Source organism: Mytilus californianus, unplaced genomic scaffold, assembly GCF_021869535.1.
Source record: "Mytilus californianus isolate M0D057914Y unplaced genomic scaffold, xbMytCali1.0.p SCAF_3, whole genome shotgun sequence".
Taxonomy (NCBI): domain Eukaryota; kingdom Metazoa; phylum Mollusca; class Bivalvia; order Mytilida; family Mytilidae; genus Mytilus; species Mytilus californianus.
In genome coordinates, this window is record NW_026262679.1 from 99,175,994 (window position 1) to 99,199,927 (window position 23,934).

General features: G+C 38.5%; 1 protein-coding gene across 6 annotated transcripts in view; it reads left to right on the forward strand.

Moving 5' to 3' along the window:
- Positions 1–747: 747 nt before the first annotated feature.
- LOC127735527 (uncharacterized) overlaps positions 748–23,934 on the forward strand; it is a 52,000-nt gene continuing 28,813 nt past the window's right edge. Inside the window, exons 1-2 of one of the 6 annotated variants that reach the window (XM_052245716.1) lie at positions 748–785; positions 7,810–7,880. In XM_052245716.1, coding sequence (XP_052101676.1) covers positions 7,839–7,880 — 42 coding nt within the window. In that variant the 5' untranslated portion in view covers positions 748–785; positions 7,810–7,838. Of the gene's footprint in view, positions 796–7,809; positions 7,881–23,934 lie in introns of all 6 variants that reach the window. The other 5 variants (XM_052245715.1, XM_052245713.1, XM_052245712.1 and 2 more) reach the window with 5 other exon arrangements.

Below are 23,934 nucleotides of genomic sequence, written 5' to 3' on the forward strand. Positions count from 1 at the left end.
AAAATATTTGTTTTAAATCATGTCGGCGCCGAAGCACTGACTTCTAAGCTTATGATACGCTTGGCACCTAACAGTCCACAAGCAGTGCTATCGACCCAGTGGCAGTGTATATAAAGAATATTTAATAAATTTCGTGCGTCTGAGCCTGTAAAAGAATATTTTTTTTGTGGGTCGACTCAGTCAGCGTAATCGGTCTTCCTATGGAATTCCTAGTTTAACTTTTCCAGCTGTCATTATTTTGATTATCATCTTCAACTGAGATAAATTATACGAACACATGCATATGAATCTAAATGAGGTATAAGTATTGTCTTGCATGAGTGAAGTTTTGGTGCATATTTTGACCAAATTGTACCAAACTGAATGCTTATAACGAATTTTCTATTATTCAATGTTCGGTTCCTGTATAAATCATGCTGTCGAATAGTATCTTATGCCCTTAACATTAAGACTTATAGCTGTGACGTCTAGCTTGAAACAATAATAACATATGCATATTTTTTTTTAATCAGAGTGACTGACATATAAGATCACTTCTGACAAAAATGTCTTTGAGAAATAGACTCATCATAGATACCAGACGCGCGTTTCGTCTACAAAAGACTCATCAGTGACGCTAAAAAAGTAAAAAAAAAGGGCAAATATGAAAATTAGAGCAAAGAAGTTAGAAAAAAATATTTTGTTTCAATTTAATTTAACTAAAACTTTAACTTAAATTGGATTGTTAACTAACTCTCTATTGATTACTTCCCTTTCCTGGCGTTAACGATATAACATAAATACAGGTAAATTAACGTAAGTGATATGAAATCTAAATGTGAGAAACATTGTTTTAAGTTATTGGTCATTTGATTATATCCTCTTATTTATATATTTTTTACTTTCAAAAGATTACTAATGAGAGCAGATAGAACAGTAATTTTAGAAAATGTACTTTCGATTTAGATATATACCAACAATACGAAGTTATCGAAATTTCTTTTTAGAGCTTCATTTTGATATAATTTATAAAGGGACTTCGGAACAGTTTCACAGGAAAACATTTACAATTAAATAATATATGTTGCAGGCTGAAATTAGTCCCAAAATGATAAAGCAGGTTGCTTACTACACTTGAGGCTTTATCAAATAAAGGAATTGGGAACAGTTGTAGGTAAAAATGGGAGTATTTTGTTAATTCGTTAACATTTAAAACAACTTTAAAATCTGACTTTTATAATAGTCAAAATACTTTTTGTAGGTATGCATAACTAAAACATGTTCCCTGAAAGAGTGTTCAATAGAGAAAAAAAACCCGAAAAAATAATAATCAATGTGTCTAAAGACAATGAAAAAGTATCCTGAAATAAGGCCATTTTGATATAAAATTACGACTCGAGTATTTTTGGTAACTGATCGATAATGAAATTTTGACAGTTTGGGATTTAAACACCTGTATATTGTTGAAGACTGTAGTATGCCTCTAGAAGTCTTTCTAAAAAAAAAATTATCGTTTGGGAGGTTAATCCTTATATCATACATCATCCTTATTCATAAAATGATGGTTTTAAGAACTTTCAATTAACGGATCATCCTGATCATATATGAAATCGATATTCCACAAGACATAAGACAAGAAAAATTCAACCTGTATTAGGATGCATATGTTTACATATGTATTAAGAGAAAGGGTTTCTTTTAACTGTGAAGTCAAAACTTTTAAATTAATGTGTAGCTGCATACAAAAATTATTTCTATCCCATGTGCAATGAGGATTTTCAGATGATAACTTGAAACTTACCTCGCATTGGAACAAGTCTTGAATACATCATGATTTCAGATAATGGAAAATGTACCCATCTTAATGTTTGTTCACTTTGAATGAGTAAGATGAAGGCAACTCGACAGAAAACACATCACGAACATCTGTCCAATTTCAGATTATATTGCTTAAATTAATCAATAATATCGACCCGTCTTAATTTTGTCATTAACTTCTTGAAAGGGATTGAGAACAAATCAATTTTGGATCTTTAAAGCCCTTTTCTGAGGAGGACAACTTTGTTATTGTACCACATAACAGTTACTTACTAGAAAGAAAGTCCGGCATGGGATACTTGAATATACACTAAATCTATATTTCTAACTTAAACTCGATACATGATTCGATTTCAAACTCTTACTCCTCTTAGAGAGAATAATTTTTGTTTGTTTTATGTAATGGCAATCAATTTCCCCAAAATTGTTTAATATTACTTAGATGAAACATACCTTAACTATGTTGAACGCATCTATCAAGTCAAAATTTAGGTCAAGAATACCATATACAGTTAATTCTTCCTCATATCTTGACTGACATCTAGAAATTAACAATGAGGGTCAAGTTGAATCTAAAACTTGGCTAAAAGAGATGAACTGTGAAATTTTGTTTTGTTTTCTATGCGGAAACATTCAACCAGCATGAGGAGCGTTTGTCTTCCAGTTTAAACGATATTCCAGAGCCTGTGCTTCCTATCATTATTTCCTTGATACAAGAATGATGATTGGTTAAGGGGTTCCTAGTGATAAAGTTGAAGTCACCCCTTAGAAAGTGTTATGGAACCATTAGGAGTTGGTTGACCGTAATGAAATATATGTTTTACAGATGCATTACACCGGAAATATTCCAATTGTCGTGATCACATCACCGAATGAGACTTACCACCAAATTTGTATTAACAACACGACGAGTTCCACATGTTGAACAAGATCGTCCTACTATTCTGGAGCACATACGATCCAGTCAGTTTTCCTATGAGGTTCGTGTTGATCCGTCTTTAGTTTTCGATATAGTGTTAAGTAGACTGTTGTTTGTCCTTCCGTTGTTTTTCTTTTTTTTCTATGTGTTTGTCGTTCTCTCTTTATGTTTTTATTGTCCCTTTGATATCTTCAGTCTCTTTTTCATTAAAGATCATTATATCGTTACCAACTGTTTGTCTGAAATATGACCAATAATGTGGTACACTTATGGTAGCTACACTCTCGTCCTCTTTTTCTCGTTTATGACATCACCAAACTTATCACAGGATGTTTGCCTACTAATGACAACACGTTTGGTTTCCCTCCCTCCTTATTGGTAGCACAAATTTAAAGACTACAATTCAATATGCTTCCTTTTCATAAAATGATATTCTATCAAATATTAAAATTTAAACTGTTTTAAATTAGCTGACTCGGTCATTAAACTTAAGTTTCTTGTTCCCGGCTTTCAAGAAAAACAAAATATTATGTTCCTAAAAGTTTAGTGAGAAAAAAGAAATTCACTAGGATAAGGTTTAGTTAATAAGTTATTAAAACCCTTAATTATTAGGATTACATTAAGCAACAAAACACGTTGAATTTGCAAAATTATTGCTTTAAAAATTTGAAATATGTGAAATGCTAGTTTATTTATTTATCATCTATTTTTTTCCGTTGTTGATGGGTCTATAAAATACTGTTTGGAAATACCCATACAAGTTTATGTTTTGAAACAAAACATGTAAACGATGTTCAATTGATTACTAAAGTAGTTGAATTTTTAACAAAGAGGTTTTTTTTCTTTCATTTTGACATTTCGACATTCACGAATGGTAAAAACTCCATTACATAATCGAAGTTAAATAAAAGCTCGATCACAGATTTTGGTAAATTATGCTTACAAATTGGGCCATTAGAAAATACTTTATGGTCAAGTTAGAGTAAATGAGTAACGTCACAGTTTTTTTTATAATAATTTGTATACAACGTTGGTATGTTGAACTAGTCTAGAATTAAATATCGAAAAAATCATGCATTTATCTCTTTTATTTTGGTTATTAGCAAAATTCTGTATATGACATTGACATAGTTGAAAGTGAAGGTCAAACTTGTCTTCATCAGTTTGTGGAATTGACTAGGAAGTAAGATCACTTGTTACTTTAATTATAATGGCAAACTGGATAAATAATTGTTTAGGGAGAGGCGAAAGATACCAAAGGGACATTTCAACTCATAAGTCGAAAATAAACTGACAATGCCATGGCAAAAAAGAATAGGAAAAACAACAGTATACAAAACACAAAATAGAAAGACTGAGCAACACGAATACCACCAAAAACCGGGGGTGATCTCAGGCACTCTGGAAGGGTAATGTGGCCACCCGTCGTGTTTGCTAATTTAAGAACAAATCCTATAATAAGTCTTATTCGGTAGGTCACATTCGGGGAAAAAGAAGACGGGACTTGGGTAACGACAATTGGGACATATCCGTCGTCATCTGTGAAACAGATATTCCATAACGGTCAACAAACTTGTGATGACATTCGTAATATTTTTCGAAGGGATGATTTACAATTCACCACATGGAACTCTTGGTTTAATAGTTTCCTTGTGAGCAACTACCCTCTATCTATAATCATGATAGGCAAGTCCTCTAATCTCGTATCAACTGTGAGATATACATGTATTCTCCGTATATAGGCGGTGTTGGAATGTTGCTACATAGAAATGGAAAGTTCACATTTGGGAAGCTGAAATCATCTCTCTTGTCTTAAAGTTTTGTTCTCAACCGACCCTCATTGTTAATTTCTAGATGTAAGTCAAGATACGAGTCTGACTTAACTGTATCTTTTGTATCCTTTATTTAAAGTTCGATGGGATAGATGCGTTCAACATAGTCACCAACTTTGAGTTATTTAGTGAGAGGACATCATATATGTAGCGGAAAGTGAACTTTAAGGATAATGCTAGCTTCTTTTCCTTTTTCCTAAGAAGCTTTTGTATGAAGTCAGTCTCATATGAATAAGGGAACAAGTCGACAAGCAGAGGAGCACAGTTGGTTCCCATGGGAATGCCGATTGTTTGTTGAAAAACAAGTCCTCAGAACGTAACAAAAATGTTGTCAATCAAGAATTCAAGCATTTAGATAATGTCAGTTTCAGCGAAAATTTTTAGTTTGAATCAGAGTGATTTCTTTTACAAAGTACGATTTATGCTTCCCTAAAACACGATACTTTGTATCTGCGTTGGCCATTCTTTTTTTATGAGAGTTAGGTTCAAATAGGTCGACGGTCATTTTAGCATGTTAGATTTAAAATACCTCACCTCATTGATTGATGGCGGTCGAGATAAAATAGATATATATTGAAAATAAAATCCAACACTAATTTATAACTGTTTTAGATAGTTTAAAAATGTTTATGTTTGAGCGTTCATGATGAAGGTAAATCCAGAAAATCGATGCGGACGCACGAAACTTTTAAGGTGTTGTTTTCATTCATAGTAATTTCCTCTAGATTAAGTTGACGTTTAAGTGTTTCTTTCGAAGTATTTGCGAAGAAGGTATATCCATTAACTTTGCCTCCATTTTTTGCTTAAAAAGTTTAACGTTTAAATTAGAAATTATTTGTACCGCATGAACTGATATGTATCTACAGAAAAAAAGGTATAAGCCAAAATTAGAAAAATAAATTAAGATTTACTTTATAATCAATACGTTTGTAAATCAAAACGTCGCCATCGAATACTTCTATGCAAAAAATACCAAAAACAAACATAACACTATTGTTATATAAACACGTCTGTAGGTTTCTTTCAGTATATTATACTTGATATAGATACAAGAAGGCCATTTTAGACTAGGTATCTCATAACCCAAAAAATCCCGCGGCTAGTAACATTAAACCAAGGTTTTTAAAAGTGTAGTTAAACATCAGCATACGAACAAATGAATAAATCAATCCATTATAGATAATTATTTTGCCTGGTAAACAATCGTAAGATCCTGATTATAGTACACACAACACCTGTTCTGGAATTGTAACCAATAGTTAAGGAAGACACGTATACAAAACGTAAAAGTACATTGCAGCTATTTTGATTCTAAGGAAATTGTTATGAATTCATGATATTTTTTCAAAGCATATTGTATAGGCGCTTTATTAATCGAGTTGTAGTACGTTTTCCCGCCTTTCTGAATCCGACCATTTGAGTTAAAACAAATACGGGAGAAATTGGCATTACCTCTTTATGGATTGGTTATTGAGGAATGATAATTTTAAGTCAATAATAAATCCTTTTTCCCGGCGATTCAACGTGCACTGTATTCCTATATTTATCTTTTCACACGTAACACATTCCAAATGTAAAGACTAGTATAAAAAGGTACTAGAACACACCCGCGAAATCGCGGGCATTTAGAGCGTGGTTGAAAGTATGTAAACTGTTGTAGGATGAATTTTTGTGAAAGATTTTATGATTGGAGAATTTCAGAAAAGGTATCAAAGTATCTTAAACATGAACTGATGTCAATATAACATTTTATATTTTTTCACCAGTTCAAAATATTGGTTGTAAATCTAAGGAATGTCAACGCAAAAGTCAACTATTTGTATTAACATGAATTCAAAAGTTTTAGGATTGTTTCAAATTACACAGAATTTTGGTAAATTTACAAACACCCCTTAGTCCCTAACTTGATTACATACAATGTTTTGGGTACCTGAGATACAGGAACCGGTATCAAATATTCCTTCGGTCCCCGGAAGCGATAAAAATTCTTGGGACCCCTGGAACAGGTATATATTCAAGTTTTATTTAAGAAATAATTCACGCAAGCCATAGATTTGTTGAAAATTGTCACATGGCCTGGGTCTTTATAGTGGAATTTTATCCCAAGCGTAAGCAAGGAATAAATTAACGAATAAACGAACCAGGCATGTGAAAATGAAAACATGGAATGCATGAATTATTTTGTGTTTGGAAATTTACTAAAATTCTGTGTAATTTTAAACAGTCCTAAACGGAAGTCTTGTCTAGGTAGCAACACACAGTTAGGAAAAAATTTTAAAATCTACTCTTATAAATTTTACCATCCCCTTTTCCTTGCTTTCTTACAAATTAAGCTTACTGTTTGTGTCATACATGTGCATATGTTTATAAATTAATCAGTATCTTCCATAGATTTGATATCCAGTAGTTAAAATGGTAAAATATAATTTCTTTTTGATGTATCCATGGCAATAATCTGCATTTATTTTCTATAAAATATTGCAAAAAGGGGGGTAAAGATGTCACATATTTCCCAAAAATTTTACCAGAAGTAGAATTTCAATCCCTTGGAGTGATACCTTATCTGAAACTGTTTACATATATCTATCAGGAAATCAAATAAAAATCATATGTCTTTCGTCTCATTTTGTTTGTAAAATTGCGTCAAAAACTTCGTGCAGAAAAAAAATGTTTGTAAACATTACATTTATTTCTGGACCTACGGCTGGTCTAGCTATGAAAATACGGACAGTCAAACAGAAAATAGCCCATAAAACATGTAAAAAATACTCTTGATGTTCTTATAAACCACCTTTAAAGGCTAAATTAGTACTCAGCTGTCTAAAAATGAATTTTATTGCACAATAATCTTCATATTTAAAAAATCCACAGGGGCCAAAATGCGAAATCACACTCCTAACTGTGTATTGCTACCCTATAACTTAAAAGTCCTCCGATGACGGAAACAATATCCGGACACCTTTATTTTTGTTTTCCTCCCAGAATAACCCAAACGGAATAATCATAAGTGAGGATGACAAATAGGACTATGCATGGTACCTATTGGAGATAGAGCATGATGATTAATTTATTGTGGAAGAAAGAGAAGCGACACACAAAATGTGGTGTTCTCATTTAATAGTATGGAAAACCAACTGGATGAGATATTCGATTTACAAAATGTATCGTGTCCGTTTATGAATTGTTCAATTATCAATTCTTCTGCTGCATTTATCATACAACAAAATTAAATCATTTACTTATTTTTTTTTTCAATAAAAGGATAATGTCAGGATCTGTCACCGACAGTGATGCATGTGGCACGGATTGTGAAAAATGGATCCCTCAGATCGGTAAGACAAAAGTTAATTCATATTCATTGGATTTGCATATGCCTTATAGACGGGCGTTCCTGACACTCAAAATGACATGTTCATAATCTTAGGTGTTTATTTAAAAGAAGTCCCAGATGAAGGTGTCAGATTTTACCTCGCCCTAACGTATCCGACAATTTTTAATCGCTTAAAAGTATTCACTTTAAAACTCCAGAACGTTCCAAAAACTTTTAGCGCTATCATGTCCTTTGTGACGTCTAAAAGTCTACGGTAAATTCCATCATGAGTACACAATTGATTGAAGATATCGTTCTTCTGCTGGGGTCCAAAGATAAAATATGTAAACCTCTATCTATCAACATTAATGCAAAAGTATTTTGGGCAAAATTCTCTGAAATAAAAAAAAATTACAAAATTAGAATAAGAAAATCCAAAATGGGAACCATGTAAAATTGCAGAGATGGTCATATGGATAAAAAACAAATCATAAAAAAAAATAAATATTAATTAGGAATCCAGACATGACGTGTTGATACAGCGAATATCCGAATGATTGTCACAGTTGTAAATATTTCAGTCATATTCATGACGATCTTATGAATAAAAAATTGAAAAAAATGCAAGAATTGAATGCTCCTTTTAACCCTTTGTTGCCACTAATTTTATATGGATGCACTTCATGTGCCAGCAAACACGATAACGATAGATAGACATTTGTAACGAAACATGCTCAACAATGACGTCATTCGAAATTAGACGTCACGCCCTAATGACGTTAAATTTGGGACCCATTTAAGAAAAATATTACACGGTTTAATTTTTGGTATTTTATTTTATGATAAGAAGCTTGAATATCTAAACATATGGATATATGAGATTTTGCCATCACTTGGCGTCTGTACGTCTGTCCGTCGTCATAAACTTTAAGAAATATTCTTCTCCAAATGTTACTAAACTTTACCTGAATGATCCTTTGTGTATTTAGTTTGAAAATTGTATCCAAGGACTTGAACAAACTAACAAACATGGCCGCTGTTGTTAAAAATAAAACATAGGGGTGAAATGCAGCTTTTCGTTTATATCTCAAAAATTAAAGCAATTAACGCAAATTTAACATGGGTTAAAATGATCATCAGGTCAAGGTTTATCTCCTTAGAAATTTTCTTTAAAAATCGGTCAACCGATTTTTCAATTATTGCTCCTTCCCAGCAGACATTTGACGTTGTATAAACATCAATCTGACGTCAGACCCTAACGTTGTACCTACGTTAGATTTTTGGTTCCATATGAAATTTTTTAGACGTCAAAAACTGATGTCCACCCAACGTCTTGACATACGTCCGTTCAACGTCTGTTTAACGTAGTTACAACATCAGTACGACGTTGGTACAACATCAGATCAAACAGCAGGATGAACCTGAATACGGATGTTCCACATCTGTACAACGTCTTATCAACGTCATAACAACCACTATTAACCCTCTTTTAATATCCTCAGACGTCTATATGACGTCTAGTCAACGTCATAACAACCGATATTAACCATCTTTAAATATCCTCAGACCTCTGTATGACGTCTAGTCAACGTCATAACAGCCAGTATTTATCCTCTAAATATCAACAGAAGTCTTTACAAAGTCATAACAACCAGAACCCTCTTTAAAAGAGGGACGAAAGATACCAGAGGGACAGTCAAACTCATAGATCGAAAACAAACTGACAACAAATATCCCCAGAAATCTTAACTAATTAAAAAGCAAAGTAAGGTAAAAAAACAATAATTCATACAATTAAATTAACGTCCTTAATTAGTGCTTAAAGGCCGTACCTTGACCTATAATGGTTTACTTTTATAAATTGTTATTTGGATGGAGAGTTGTCTCATTAGCACTCATACCACATCTTCCTATATCTATTTAAAATCTTTAAAACCTCAGAAAATCATTCCTTCCACCAAATGTTGGTAACCTTATAATTCAGTGCTTGAGGACAAGTCTCCGCAACTACTTTGCTGTTGACCAGGGGTTAAAAGGCTATGGTGAAAGAGCTGCTTAATTTCTACAGTTAGACATATATAAACAAGTCTAAATTGATAACAACATTCCAACCTATGATTGCGTTGGATAAAAACCGCAATTTCTTGGCAGAGGAGTCAAAATATAGGACAAACAAGACCAAAAAGTGATAAAGTATATTTCAACAACGGATGTTCTTAAACCCTGATTTATATAAATATAAACAATTAAGGACCAACTCGATTAGACCATTCAAAGTAAGGACAGCTCTGACGTATAAGCAATAATAATCGCTCATCTAAAACAGCCCAGGATAACAGAGAGGAAAAGTCAATGTAAAAAGTCAATGTAGGAGAAACCAAAAAATATAAATCATCCAAGTTTATAAGGTAAATTAAATGCAGAACTATGAGCTTTTACACTTAAATTATGTGTTGAAACAAAACAAATAATGAATCAATCTTAGTAATTCTACATATTTAATGTGGTATTTTAAAATATATATATGTCAATTTTCTGCTCCATTGGTGTCTTCATTGGTGTCTTCTGCCCCATCATTTGCTGCCCGAGATTTCTTCTTTCGACCACCTCCTCCTATTCTGTCAGGTGCGTATTTCAGGTTAGCTGCTGTTACCTGAAGTTTGTCATGTTCTGTGACAGGGAACATCTTTTTACCACTTTCTAAAATTAAAAAAATATATAATTTATGTGAAACCAAACAGTTTAGTGTTAACAAACATGTATTTAGTGCTGTTGATGTTTAAAGCAAATTTAAAATCAGAGTTAAATCCCCGGACTTCAATTATAATTTTTTTCTAGGTATCATAAAAATATTCTTTATAAATATTTGTTATAAAGTAGGGATTACACTTTGCAAGCACAGATCAATGATGGAAAATATAGGTTATTTTTTTCAAATCATCTTGAAATAATTCCTTTATGAAAGCAACATTATTTTGAGAGAAATAATTTGATATTTAAATCTCATAAATGGAATAATAAACTCAAAATGTGAACCTCAACACCAATGAGACAAGTTATTTTCTTACTTACTTTTTTTTAATTCTATGGTTTCCAAAAATTTCTCAAAATCACAAAAAAATCAGAACAATACTGACACCACTTAAAATAATATTTAACAGTAAACAAATTACCTACCCACAATAACTTTGCACATTGCTGTTGCTTCAAATTTCAATTTTCCACGGTTCCCCTTCATGTTATATTTGGCCATGAGTTCGTTGGACATAACTCTTTAATGATAAAAGAATATCAGAAAAGAAAGAAAACTAATTTTTTTCGAAATGGTAACAAATTGAAAAATTGAAAAAAAGGATGTACAGACAAAATTTATGAAGTGGATCTGTGTTTTTCGTAATCTTTAATTAAGCTTCTTTTATTTTTGAGTAGGCTTCCAAAATTTACTCTTCCTAAAAAAAACAACCACAAATAATATTTTGTAAACTTAAGTTAACAATTACGTAGAACGTCAAAGGCAGGGAATAAAATGTTATACAAGGCCATTTCTTTTATTAATTCACTGGTTTACATAAAGGCAGCTCCGCTTTTAAACATTTAACGCACCTGTACATGCAGCAATGCCACCTATCTCAAGCACCAGGATCTATTGTAACAATGCCACCCATCTCGAGCACCAGGATCTATTGTAACAATGCCACCCATCTCGAGCACCAGGATCTTTTGTAACAATGCCACCCATCTCGAGCACCAGGATCTATTGTTAAAATGCCACCTTATTCGAGCAAAAGGATCTATTGTACAAATGCCACCTATATTGAGCACCAGGATATATTGTAACAATGCTTCCAATCTCGAGTACCAGGATCTTTTGTAACAATGGTTTCCAAAAATTACTCAAAATTACTAAGACGGCAATACAATTCAAAACTATATTGACACCACTTAAAAAATATTCAACAGTAAACAAATTACCTACCCACAATAACTTTGCACATTTCTGTTGTTTCAAATTTCAATTTTCCATGGTTCCCCTCTATATTATACTTGGCCGTGGGTTCAAATTTATGAAATGGATCTGTTAATTCATAAATTTTTGATTTATTTTACTATAATGGTTTCAGGATTTATACAACTTCAATTAGTAAAACCTCTCATCATTTAGTTGCAAATTCAGAATTATCTGGTTTTGGTCAATATAAAAAGTATGCAACTTTTCAATAAAAAGAGTCAAAAGAGCGAATTATGCCACTTACTATCTTGTTTAAATATTTATAAAGAACATTTTTCAAAAATAGTTAGTTACCTTCCCAAAATCTTTTGTACATTGTCTTTATAATCGCTGCCCTATCCTTTTAAGATGTTCTATCTGCAAAATAAATAAATTATTATATGCAACTTAATTACTCATTTGAACAGTAATTAAGGAGTATAGAGTGGCAATAACTTTACGTTCTTAAACATTTATTTACAAAATAAAATATGTATGCTAAAACAAGTTCGTTTGTTCATAGGGAGCAAACGTGTGTCCTTTGGATATTGTCTTAAAAAAAGATTTATCTGAATAGATTTCAAACATATCTTAGGGTCAAACTTAATTCATTACAAAAAAACAAATAAAAAATACACAAGTTGATTCTGGGGTGAGAAATACTACATCAACATAATTAGCCATATTTGTTAAAATAAAATTTTGTTAGTGCTAAAAGTTTAAGTTAAAATCTTTTAATTCAATGACAACGATTTCATAGAAATTGATCCAATATCCACCCATTTAGGTGCAAATCATATCTCTGGCCTTAAATTGATACTGTGCTATGTACGCAATGTTTCGGGTTATTTCGGAAATGTTTTTATTCCAGGGAAACCTTTATCAGAGACCACCCCTTTTGTTTTTTTCATTAATTTTTTTTTTATTACTGTTTTACTTTAATTTATTACAGTTTTAATTTTTAATTTTAATTTTTTTAATAGTTTTTAAATTGTGTTGTTAATAATTATACTTTTTAGTTTGTTTTTTGTTTTTCTAACTTTTTCAACCAATGTTGAATTAATTACGCATTTCATAGTAAGAAAGTGTCCTCATAAGAACATAAAACGAGAACAATCAAATAACAACTATAAATGTCCCTGGTAGACCAATAATATCACAGTATAATGGACCATTTGAAAGATTAGGGAGATATTTATATTATTTCTTACTTCCCTTAGTGAAAACACATAAAAACATAGTGAAAAAGTATATTCAAGCAAAACGCATTTGACTAGCAGTTCGAACAACGGATGTTCTTAAACCCTGCTGACTGCCATTGGCGATTGCCAAATAAACGGATCACAAGATGTAACATAAAGGATCTGAATTATTAATTTAATACCAAACAGAAAACAATAAACTTGCGGAAAAGATGGTATACCGCAAACAAAAGGTGCAAAATTAGTACACCATTTCCGGATTTCGAAAATTAATGTCCCTTCAATGATGTTTGGAATCGAAACGGTATTTGGAAGGCCATATAATTTACCTCAATTTAGGATAGGCTCTTGAATTTGGAAGAGTCGAAATAGATGAACGGATCATATAAACCCGAAGGCAAATATAATACAAGCAGTAGTGTCAATAGGCCGATTCTGCGGCACTTGCCATTTTAAGCACAGATTCAGCATAGGAACCCCAACCCCAAACATAAAATGCAAACGCAATACGTTTCAATTAGTCTAAGGGTAAAAACAAGAATGTCTTTCAGTTTAGCACAAAACCCAAACACCTTAGAAGGATGTAATCCTAGGGTAGAAACAAAATATGGCTTTCGTACAAAAGATGGAGGAACTCAGAAGTCCACAAATCGTAGACAACGATTTTATGAACGATAATGTTTTCGAGGAAAAGGCAAAGGATCAGAGCCTGGAAACCCTGAAATGGAAGGAACTCTCAACCGGTGTGATCTATAAAATCCTGGAAGTGGTGGAAGTAGATGGTAAGTTTGGAAAGAGTAAGATCCTCACCTTGAAAAACAGAGAAGGAGAAACGAATAGGGTGTGGGCCTGCAGTGGACTGAACAGAGAGACAGGACCCATGGTAGGAGCCTTCGTGAGAAGTACAGGCTTTAAAGTCAGCAAAAAGACCAAGCAGGAGTACTTCTCTTACGACCTTGTGAGAAATTAAGTCAAAAAAAAAAAAATAATGGGCCGGGTGGGGTACAAAAAATTTTTCCGATCCGACATTTCTGCCGGATTGGAAAAGTTTTTTTTTTATGCTTGAAACGGAGCACATCATGAAGTGAAGCGGAATGGAGCACATCGTGAAACGATGTGTGGAGTGAAGTGTAACGGAATGATGTGTGACGTTTTTTACGGCGCATGCGCATTAAGGTCCTCACTAAAAGTGGTGGAAGGTTGTCGGAGCTTATCTTTTTCATCGTAGTAGTTTTTGAGGCAGGTGGTGATTTTCCCAAACTCAGCATCATCAATTTGTTCATCATCAGCCAAAGCAGTACTAATACATTGTTCAACCAAAAATTTTGTGGACTGTGCCAATTGCAAGGTGTCGCGGTGTTTTTTCTTCTTTTTCATGATACGCCTTGAGATTAGTGTGAGTACCATCACGCCAGTGGCACTCAAGCACGCAAGGGATCCTAGGGGAAGGGAGGCTATAATACCTATACCGGTCAAAGCTGAACCCATGGTACAGCTGGTTAACACCAAACTGCCCACAGAACAAACACCCAGTGCTACAGATACAACTTTGTCCAGACGTTTGTAGATCTTCAAGGTATGTTGATACTTATGTATATCCGCGTTGAGTTGATCTTCCATACATTCGACTCTGGTCTGTCGGTATCCAGAATCTAAATCATCCATTTATTTATAGGAGCATACCGAGGAGGGGAATATTTTTGAAGGGGCTGTTAGCACCTAAGATCAGACCAGCTCCGTCGTGGAATTGCTGACCACGCTTCAAGTAGAGTCCATCACCATAGGTGATCCGGGCGTTTGAAGGTTTGAGGTAGAGACCGTTGCCACTAGGTTTCACGGTGCAAACGCATCCACCACGTTTCAGGTACAATCCAGACCCTAAGGCCTTGTTGACGGCTACACCACCAAGACCACTCAAGGCTCCAACACCCAAGGCGGGTAGAATGGTTTTTGCTAACATGGGGAGTGCCCTCATTGCCAGCCCTGCCAACATGGGTAGGAAGCCACCCACCTTCTGCATGTTTTCCTTCAATTGGGTCGCACTCAACTCTAGGACCATACCACCAGTACCCTTTTGTAGGAGCTTGGCGATCTTTTGAACCTGGCGGGTGGTGAGCCACATCTTGTGTTCGCCTTGCAGGTTTGCGTGGGACAAACGAATGGAGACCGGACAACCTTTCTTAGCCGCCCGTTGTTGTTTATCAGCTTGACCTTTTGTCAAGTTCAAACCTTGTTCGTGATAAGTCATTTATTTATACCTCACGAAGATGAAAGCGGATGGTGAGATGTTCACCCCTGAAATCGATGGGCCTACCATCTTGATCGGTGAGATACGTTTGCATGCGATTGATGGTTCGCAAGGTCACCGGCAAGTATACTAGATTCTTTGGGGTTTGAATGATCTTCATACCAGGACCGTCTTCGGGAAAAAAGCTGTAGATGGTAGACTGCTGTGTACCATTTACATAACTTCCATGGATGATATCACTATTCACCAGAATGCTGTTGATGCTGATGATATTTACAATATGTTCCCCTTCCGTATAGCCGTTTGTGATCATATCGAATGTGTAAATCTGCCGCTCGAATCCCAAGACGGCGTTGATGCTATTGACAACGTTGAAGTCTACTTGATAGTGTCTGGCGAGGGTCAGCGTTGCTCTTAGGGTCGCCCGGTTGGCATCGATGATGATCTTCGTTTTGTGTTTGTTGAGCCGTAGCCGCCGCTGGATCTCATTGTTGATGTCTTCGATGTCATAGGAACCTGTGCTTAGTGCGATGGGAAACCAGTTGGCACCATCGTCGGGGGAGTAGCGGAAGGAATTGTTACCTGTATGAATGTTGGGGATGGAGTTATAGGTTTCCAGGTTTACCAATGCCATCTCGTAGGCCTTGGATTCCTTGAGTTGTAGTGGGGGGTTGAATCGGGTAAGGATTTGGCTATCGTTTCCAGAGACGATGAAGGAAAACCCATGCTTTGGGTCGGTGTTATTAGCAATTTGCTGCAACAATGTGTTATCCATTTATTTATGGTAGACCATTGTCACATATTTTTGCTTCCACTCTTCGATACCGTCATACTGCTCCTTGAGCTGTTTTCCAGCTTTCACCACGATTGCGTAGACTTCGGCGGGGTGACTGGCAAAGAGGAGTTGTAGGTGAATTTTATCCATTTACTTTTAGTACACAACGTTCATCTTTTGACCATCGGATTCAAACTGTAGGATTCTGTCGGAAATGACAAGTGCAAACGCCTCGGTGTTGGCTGGAACATTGAGGGCGAATTCTGCTCGGATCTGAATATCCACCGTAGATTCTTTGAGACGCTCAGACTGATGACTCACATCAATCACAAACAAGGGGTACAAGTCGATGAAATCGGAGGGATTAATCCCACCATTACTGAGGAGACTGTCCATGTTATGGAATTTCTTTCTGAAGTCGGAGGCCTCTTTGAACACTCTGGCGATCCTATTTTCGTTGAAAGCTGCATTATAGTCGACTGCTGGATAACGTTCAGCGTTGAGGGTGACATGGATATTTCGCAATCGACAGTGATCGAACACGGCAGCATTATGGATTTGGTCACCACTTTTGTTGGTTTGGAAGGCAACAATGATATATCTAGGCTTTTCGCGACCACTCTTGGCAGCTAGGCGCCAGTTAAACTGTGAGGCTTGGGGAACGGCTATGGAATCACACTGTCTCATGCGAAATCCACAGTGGATCTTGGATTTACTTTGGATGGTTTTGTACAGTTGCATCTTATTTTCGTCTGAGGGGGTGATGTGAGGGACGAACCACGATAGTTTACTCAGGACGATCTTTGCCGGATCGTTGACGGCAGCTGCTCTCAAAATGGCATTAGCATTTGAATCGCGAACGAGTGAGAGTTCGTGTCTGAACCCGTACACTATTTTGTTGTAATCATCTGCGAATCCAAAAATATGTTTTAGGGGGATGGCAAACGAAAACGATCCTTTGTTGGTGGGCTTGGTGATAATGTATCCATGGCGGGCTGCAAATCCAGTGTTCTCAGCCTCAGCATCGATGGAAGAATCCTTATACCACAGTTGGTTGAGACCCTGCGATTTGGAGAAGTCGTCGGGGTAGGTTAACATTCCCAGCATAGTGGTGGCAATGCCAGGGTCGTTAATATGTTCGATCTGCTGACCGGAAAGCCTGTAACTGATGCTCTTGAAGAGATACATGATACCATTATGGGTGAGCGACACAAGATCGCCATCGGCATATGTTGTGTCATCATTCTTGAGAAGTCGACCTTCTACCACGAGATAACTTTCGGCGGGGTGTAGGAACAAATCCTGGGTTTCGATGTTGATTCGGATTTCAGCACCGGGATTGTTCAGCTGGGCACCGGCTTGTGGTTCGTATTCTCGAACCTGATATTCCTGGAGACTTTCGTCGAAGGTCAACCCTTTGGTGATTGTAAGAATGTTAGACATAATGTATTTATTTATAGCGTTGGACGAAGTCGTGGATGGTTTTGATACCAGAGCCGGAGATTAGATTGTTTAACCGAACTTGCTCTGGCTTCTTGCGTTGAACACTAGGCTGTTGAGGGGTTTTAATACGTTTCCTGGGGCGGGTCACTTTATCAACCACATGGTCGACGGCTTTGGAAGCCCCTTTTTCAACACCTTTCATACCGCATTGGTGGCAGCACTCACGGCCTTACTTCCTAGGGTTTGGGCGGCAGAGGAAGTAAACATGCGTCCAGCCAAACTGGCAATTGTGTCAAACAGTCCTTTACCACCGTAGGCGTACTTTCGAGCGTAACCTTTCTTGATTTGCAACATTTATTTATAGGATGCTACGATGCAGTGCCTTATATTCCTCGATGCTGATATGTCTACCCCTTTTCATAGCATCGATAATCGACACAATTTCGTTGCGCACACCATTGTTTCCTGCTCGGTATGCTGCAGCACACAGTTCCAAGCGATCGAGAAGCTGCTTGAAGTTGGAAGGAAGAAACACGGTTTGCAGCCCACTGCCAAACTTATCCTTCTTGTAGATGTGGGATACGATTTCCTTCCACTTGTAACTCTTATTCGCCTTCGGGGTTCTCGAGAGGGTGGAATTGCCTTGATACATGGCACCGGAACTTTTCAGGATCTCTGCATAGTCGTGAAGGTCGTCGGGCTCAAACGATTCTGGTTTCTTATTCACCATGAGTTCCCAGAGGCCAAGGGTTCCTTTGTACCTCACACCATCCACGAAAATATCATCATCGTCAAAAGTAACTGGTGAGTTTCCGATGAAGATACCATCGTTTTCAGATCGCAATCCAAAGGTGTGGTCGGCGGAAGGAGTCATACTGAGCTGCAAATACTGCTGTGCTCGAGGTCCGAGGACGGTGTCTGTAGGTGGTGCGATGGGTAGTGGGTCGGCAAACTCGGGCGGTGGAGGATGGAGGGCTGGCACTGCTGGAGGTAAATCTTCGATTGTTTTGGTGATTTTTGAAGCTGCTTCCCGCTGAGCCTCAACCACAGGCTTGAACACCTTGGAAAGGTTTCGGCTGAGTCCAATATTGTCAAGGCGGTGCTGCATGTTGCTGGCTTGAATGCTCCGCTTAGTTTCATGCAACTCCTTTGCAAGTGCCTCACGCTGCTTAGGGTCGGTAATCTTGATAAACGTCATTTATTTATAGGATCGAACGCCCCTAAGCGTTGGTTCGAACGTCCCTAAGCGTTGGTTCTAACGCCCTATAGCGATGGGTTGAACGCCCCTAAGCGTTGGTTTGAACGCCCTATAGCGATGGGTTGAACGCCCTATAGCGTTGGTTCGAACGCCCTATAGCGATGGGTTGAACGTCCCTAAGCGATGGGTTGAACGCCCTATAGCGATGGGTTGAACGCCCCTAAGCGATGGGTTGAACGCCCCTAAGCGATGGTTTGAACGCCCTATAGCGTTGGTTCGAACGCCCTATAGCGATGGGTTGAACGTCCCTAAGCGATGGGTTGAACGCCCTATAGCGATGGGTTGAACGCCCCTTAGCGATGGGTTGAACGCCCCTAAGCGATGGTTTGAACGCCCTATAGCGTTGGTTCGAACACCCTATAGCGATGGTTTGAACGCCCTATAGCGTTGGTTTGAACGCCCTATAGCGTTAAGTGAAACGCTCCCAAGCGCCTGGGGGAAGGTTCAGACGCCTTTCCCAAGCGTCCGGGGGAAGGTTTAGAAGCCAATCGCTAGAATCCTCCTCTGTATTCTCTATGAGCCCCTTTTTCTTTGCAAGATTCAAGTGTCTGCCGCATAGGTCTTTACCAGGGCGGCATGGGTATGTGCACTGGTGGCCTCGAATCGTCTTGGCAGGGCATTGGGGTTGTGGGGGACGCTGCACCTTACCATACAGACGGCCAGAGTTCCACGCGTCGAAATCACCTCTACTGCTATCGATCGGGCGGATGATCGTGCGACCGCATTTCCAACACATACTTGTCATATCGGCTGAGTCCCACTCGTGCTTGCATTCAGGAGGTGGTCGTGAGGGCTTGGGAGCATTCTCAAACTCCCGATCCAAGTCCCGTTGATTCTCCAGGAAAAATTCCTGCAAGTGATCCATTTTTTTTTTATTTTATACCTCATAGAACTCTTCTAATTTGCATCGGTATTTCCCTGCTGACTTGGGGCTTGTGAGATCGATGGTTACAAATCCATAGGGTTGGGACCAGCAATGCTTACACAGAGCGTCGAACTGTTCCTTGGTGAGATCGTTGCAGTGATCGCGCCGAATATGGTTGAGATTCTTTGCGTCCTGCTGGAAGAGGCAGAGGAAGTTTGCATTTTCTCGGATCGATTGTCGGGGTAGTTTGAAGTAGTTCTGACACAGGTAGAAACAATCGATGTTGTTGTGACGACCGCGCACGTAGTAGTCTTCACACGTGTTCTGTTTGCTCAGCATCAAATCGTCGAACACCATGAGGTTCTTGCGACTGGGGTCGAGTTCTCGGGGGTCTGGTACATCGCTCCCTTGCTCGAAGAAAAAAGTGTCGATACCACTCGGGTGTCGTGGTGGTGGTAAGGCGTCGACCACATCGATCAACGAGTAGGGTGACTTACCCCTACACTGTAAGAGGTCTCGAATATCTTCCTTAGGGAAGCCTTTTCCCAGCGCTTGCTGCAACAGCTGGTAGATGGGCTGGTGAAGCGATTTTCCGAAGACGTACAATCGATCGTAGTCGAGCCATCCATCGCGCAGGAGTAGGTTGTTCAACAGCGTTGTCTTACCACAGTTCGACTTCCCAATGATCAACCCTCTGATCGACCGCTGCGGTAGGAGGTAGTGATTGCTCCTCTTGGGAGCGTTGGCACTGTAGGAAATGTCTTCGACGTTCATTTATTTAAATAAAATAACGATGATCTTCTGCGTGAAATGTCGTAGGAAGACGGACACAGTTAACCCTGGTGAAACAAATACCATCAACGGGCGACGGAGGAAGTTTGGCAACTGCAAGGTGTGCGGTGCCAAGAAGTCTCAGTTTGTTGCTACAACCGGTGCAGGGTTCATGAACAAACTAATCAACCGATTACCCATGGATATGCATCTCCCCGGACACAACTTCACCGGGCCAGGGACTAAACTTAGCAAGCGACTACTCCCCGATGGCACCCCAAAGGCTTGGTCCAAACCCATTAATCGAGTGGACCAGGCTGCATATCACCACGATCTTTGTTATGCCCAGCATAAGGATACCGCTTCACGCAACTCCATCTGTGACAAAGCTATGCTAGCCTCGCTTAACACCATTCCCAACCCTACCACACGCGAACGCATGGACCGCAGCATCGTCGGACCCATCATAGGTACCAAAGCTCGATTCGGTCTGGGTGTTAAAAAAAAAAAAGTTCGCTGGACCGATGATTTAGCTGAGGAGTTGCACAAACCAGTTCGACGTAAGTTTCAAAAACGCCGTGTGGTAGTGGGTGGTGTGGATGAGACCTGGGCGGCCGACCTTGTTGATATGAGTGCCTTTTCTAGGGACAACAAGGGAAATAAGTTCATCCTGAGCATCATCGATGTCTTCTCCAAATATGGCTGGTTGATACCACTCAAAAACAAGAAGGGGGTGACGGTGCGGGATGCCTTTCAAGCGGTGTTCAAGGAGCGTATGCCCAAGAAGCTTTGGACAGACAAAGGCACTGAGTTTTACAACAAGGATGTAAATCAGCTGCTTCAAAAGCATGATATTGAGCTCTACTCCACCGAAAATGAGGAGAAGTCGAGTGTGGTTGAGCGCTGGAATCGCACCATGAAAGAGAAAATGTTCAAATATTTCTCGGCCAACTCTACATCACCTACATCAATGTTTTGGATAATCTTGTTCGCCAGTACAATACCACCAAGCACCGATCCATCAAAATGACCCCTGTCGCCGCAAGTCATAAGGAGCATGAAAACAAGGTGTATTGGAACCTTTACGGCAGCATACCTCCCATAAAACAACCGCGATTTCATGCTGGCGACAAAGTCCGAATCACCAAGAAGAAAGGTACATTCGAGAAGGGATACACACCCCGATGGACCGAGGAAGTATTTACCATTTCCCTAGTGTTGAACACTCAGCCGCCCACCTATCGCCTCAAGAATTTTAGTGGCGAGGAAATTCAGGGATCCTTCTATGAGCCCGAACTTCAAAAGACTGATCAGGACGTCTACCGCATAGAGAAGATCCTCCGCAGGCGAACCAAGAACGGAATTAATGAGGTGTTTGTGAAGTGGAAGGGTTATCCTAAGAATTTTAACTCGTGGGTCCCGCAATCAGATCTACAATAATCCTCAACAACCTTTCCGGTCTCAACCTTGAGACTGGAAAGATTTGGAAAACTAAGCATGCTTCAATTCGACAAAAACCCTCAATGCATCCAAATCCGACTGTAGACGATCGTAAAGGGCTTTGGTGATGGGTTCGTTGTCAGTTCGTGGGAGTGGGAGATTCAGCACGTGAAACTTTCGCATGTCCAAGTCTATTTTCATCTTACCACCGTTGGTTGAGACGCATTCTGACTTATCGACTTTACTATCTTTTAGAGTCATCACCTTTTTTGTGAGTTCTCCGATTGATGAGTCATACTCCTTTTGCATTCGCTTGATGGTCCTCTGCATCTGTTTACACTCAGAATCTAATTTATCAATATCTTTCATACCATCTTTCAACTCTTGGGTTACCCACCGTTTTGTCACAGCATCCGAGCTGTCCTTAGGATGTCCTAGGCTAGTAATGCGATTGTCGTTCATATCCAAATCCTGCAGCATTCGCCAAAGGGATGCGCGCTTTCTTGCATGAGATCCAAACTTATCCATTTATTTATAGAGTGAGAAGACCGCGTCCTCAAGCGACTTCCCCGCCGACAGCATATTCAACACGTACAAACAAAAGTGGCCACACACCACCGAGCCTCGCTGCTGTAATTCATCGGTGCTATATCGAATTTCAGGCTGTAATTGGTTCACCATCTCGTCAGGTGGTGGCAATCCATAGGAGTCAAAGTAATACTTTACCGGCCCACGTTTATACCAGCAGGTCCAATGCGTTCCAGGACCTTCCCAGCTATCGTGATTCAAGAGTCCACATTCGATGCGGCGCGGGCTGGGTGGTAGGGTATCTCGCATGAACACCCCTCTGAAGCATGGGATTCCTAGGTCCTTGGTGGCTTTCACAAGGTCTACATTCGAAAGAGGTTTATTGGGAAGGGTTATGTTGTGCACACGTATGCTGCTCATTTATTTAATCCTAGCTTGCTGAGGTGTTGTAAAATCCTGTAATAATTTTTGGTAAATTCCATCATCGCTAAGATCTTTTCAGCTTCTTGTTCTTTAATCTCTTCAGCCTTTCTCTTCTCCAAACGGTCTCTGAGTTTATCTTGTTTTTCATAGAGTTCCATCTTCTGGCGATATTCATTAATACATTCTTGACCCGAACCAGCATACCTGGTGAATTTTGTATAATTGTTGCGTTTACTTTTACCCATTACTTTATTTATATGAATCAAAAGTGACCTTTAGATATCCTTTTCGATTTTGTAATGTCCATGGGCAAGAGTACTGATCCCATCCTCCAGAATATGTCGCTTGTCATCCTTGGCCGAGAGTGCTATTTTGTTGATTTCCTCGGTGTAGATCTGGTGAAGGCGGCTGCGGATGATGTTCATCGGCTTACATATTTCCAGCTGAGTGTCTAGGCATTGTTTGTACTCAGCAAAGGTGATGTTTTGTTTGATGACAGACTTTGTTACTCCTTTTGCTCTCTTGGTGGTAGTGTGGTCGTTCATCTTGTAGGAGTATAACTTTGCCCGGAGACCTACAAACTCTGTCATCACTTTACCACCACACTCGTCCTTAAACATTCCAACCACCTTTTTGTTTACACCGGTGGGAATGCCTGAAGGATGTTCGGTAGGGTAGCTGGAGGTATCGAATTTTTCTTGGACGTGTGGTGTAATGTCCTTGTAAAAGTCCTCGGTCTTAATCTCATAGGCCAAGCTGTCAGTGTCGGTAAAGAGCAGCTGGGCGTTGTCACCGTACATCTTCCTGATGAAACCGTAGTGAAAGTCATACATCAGGGTCTTTGAGATGTCCAGAATGCAGGCTCCAAAATACACAGGCTTATCAAACTTAAGCTTGGTCTTTTTCATGTGGACGGCTGCTAAGTTGTTGGTAAAGACGACCCGACGATCGAAGTTGGGTTTGGCCACAAGCTTAAGTGCCTGCTTTTCACTATTGACCAGTTTGACGTCCACCCTCTTGCGGATGTTCTCCATGGTCTTTCCGAAAACTGAGACATTCATAAGTTTGAAAAAGTCTTTCTCAGAATCGCTCTTAGCTTTGGTGCGGAGAGCGGTGTTAAGATCGATGTAGTGTT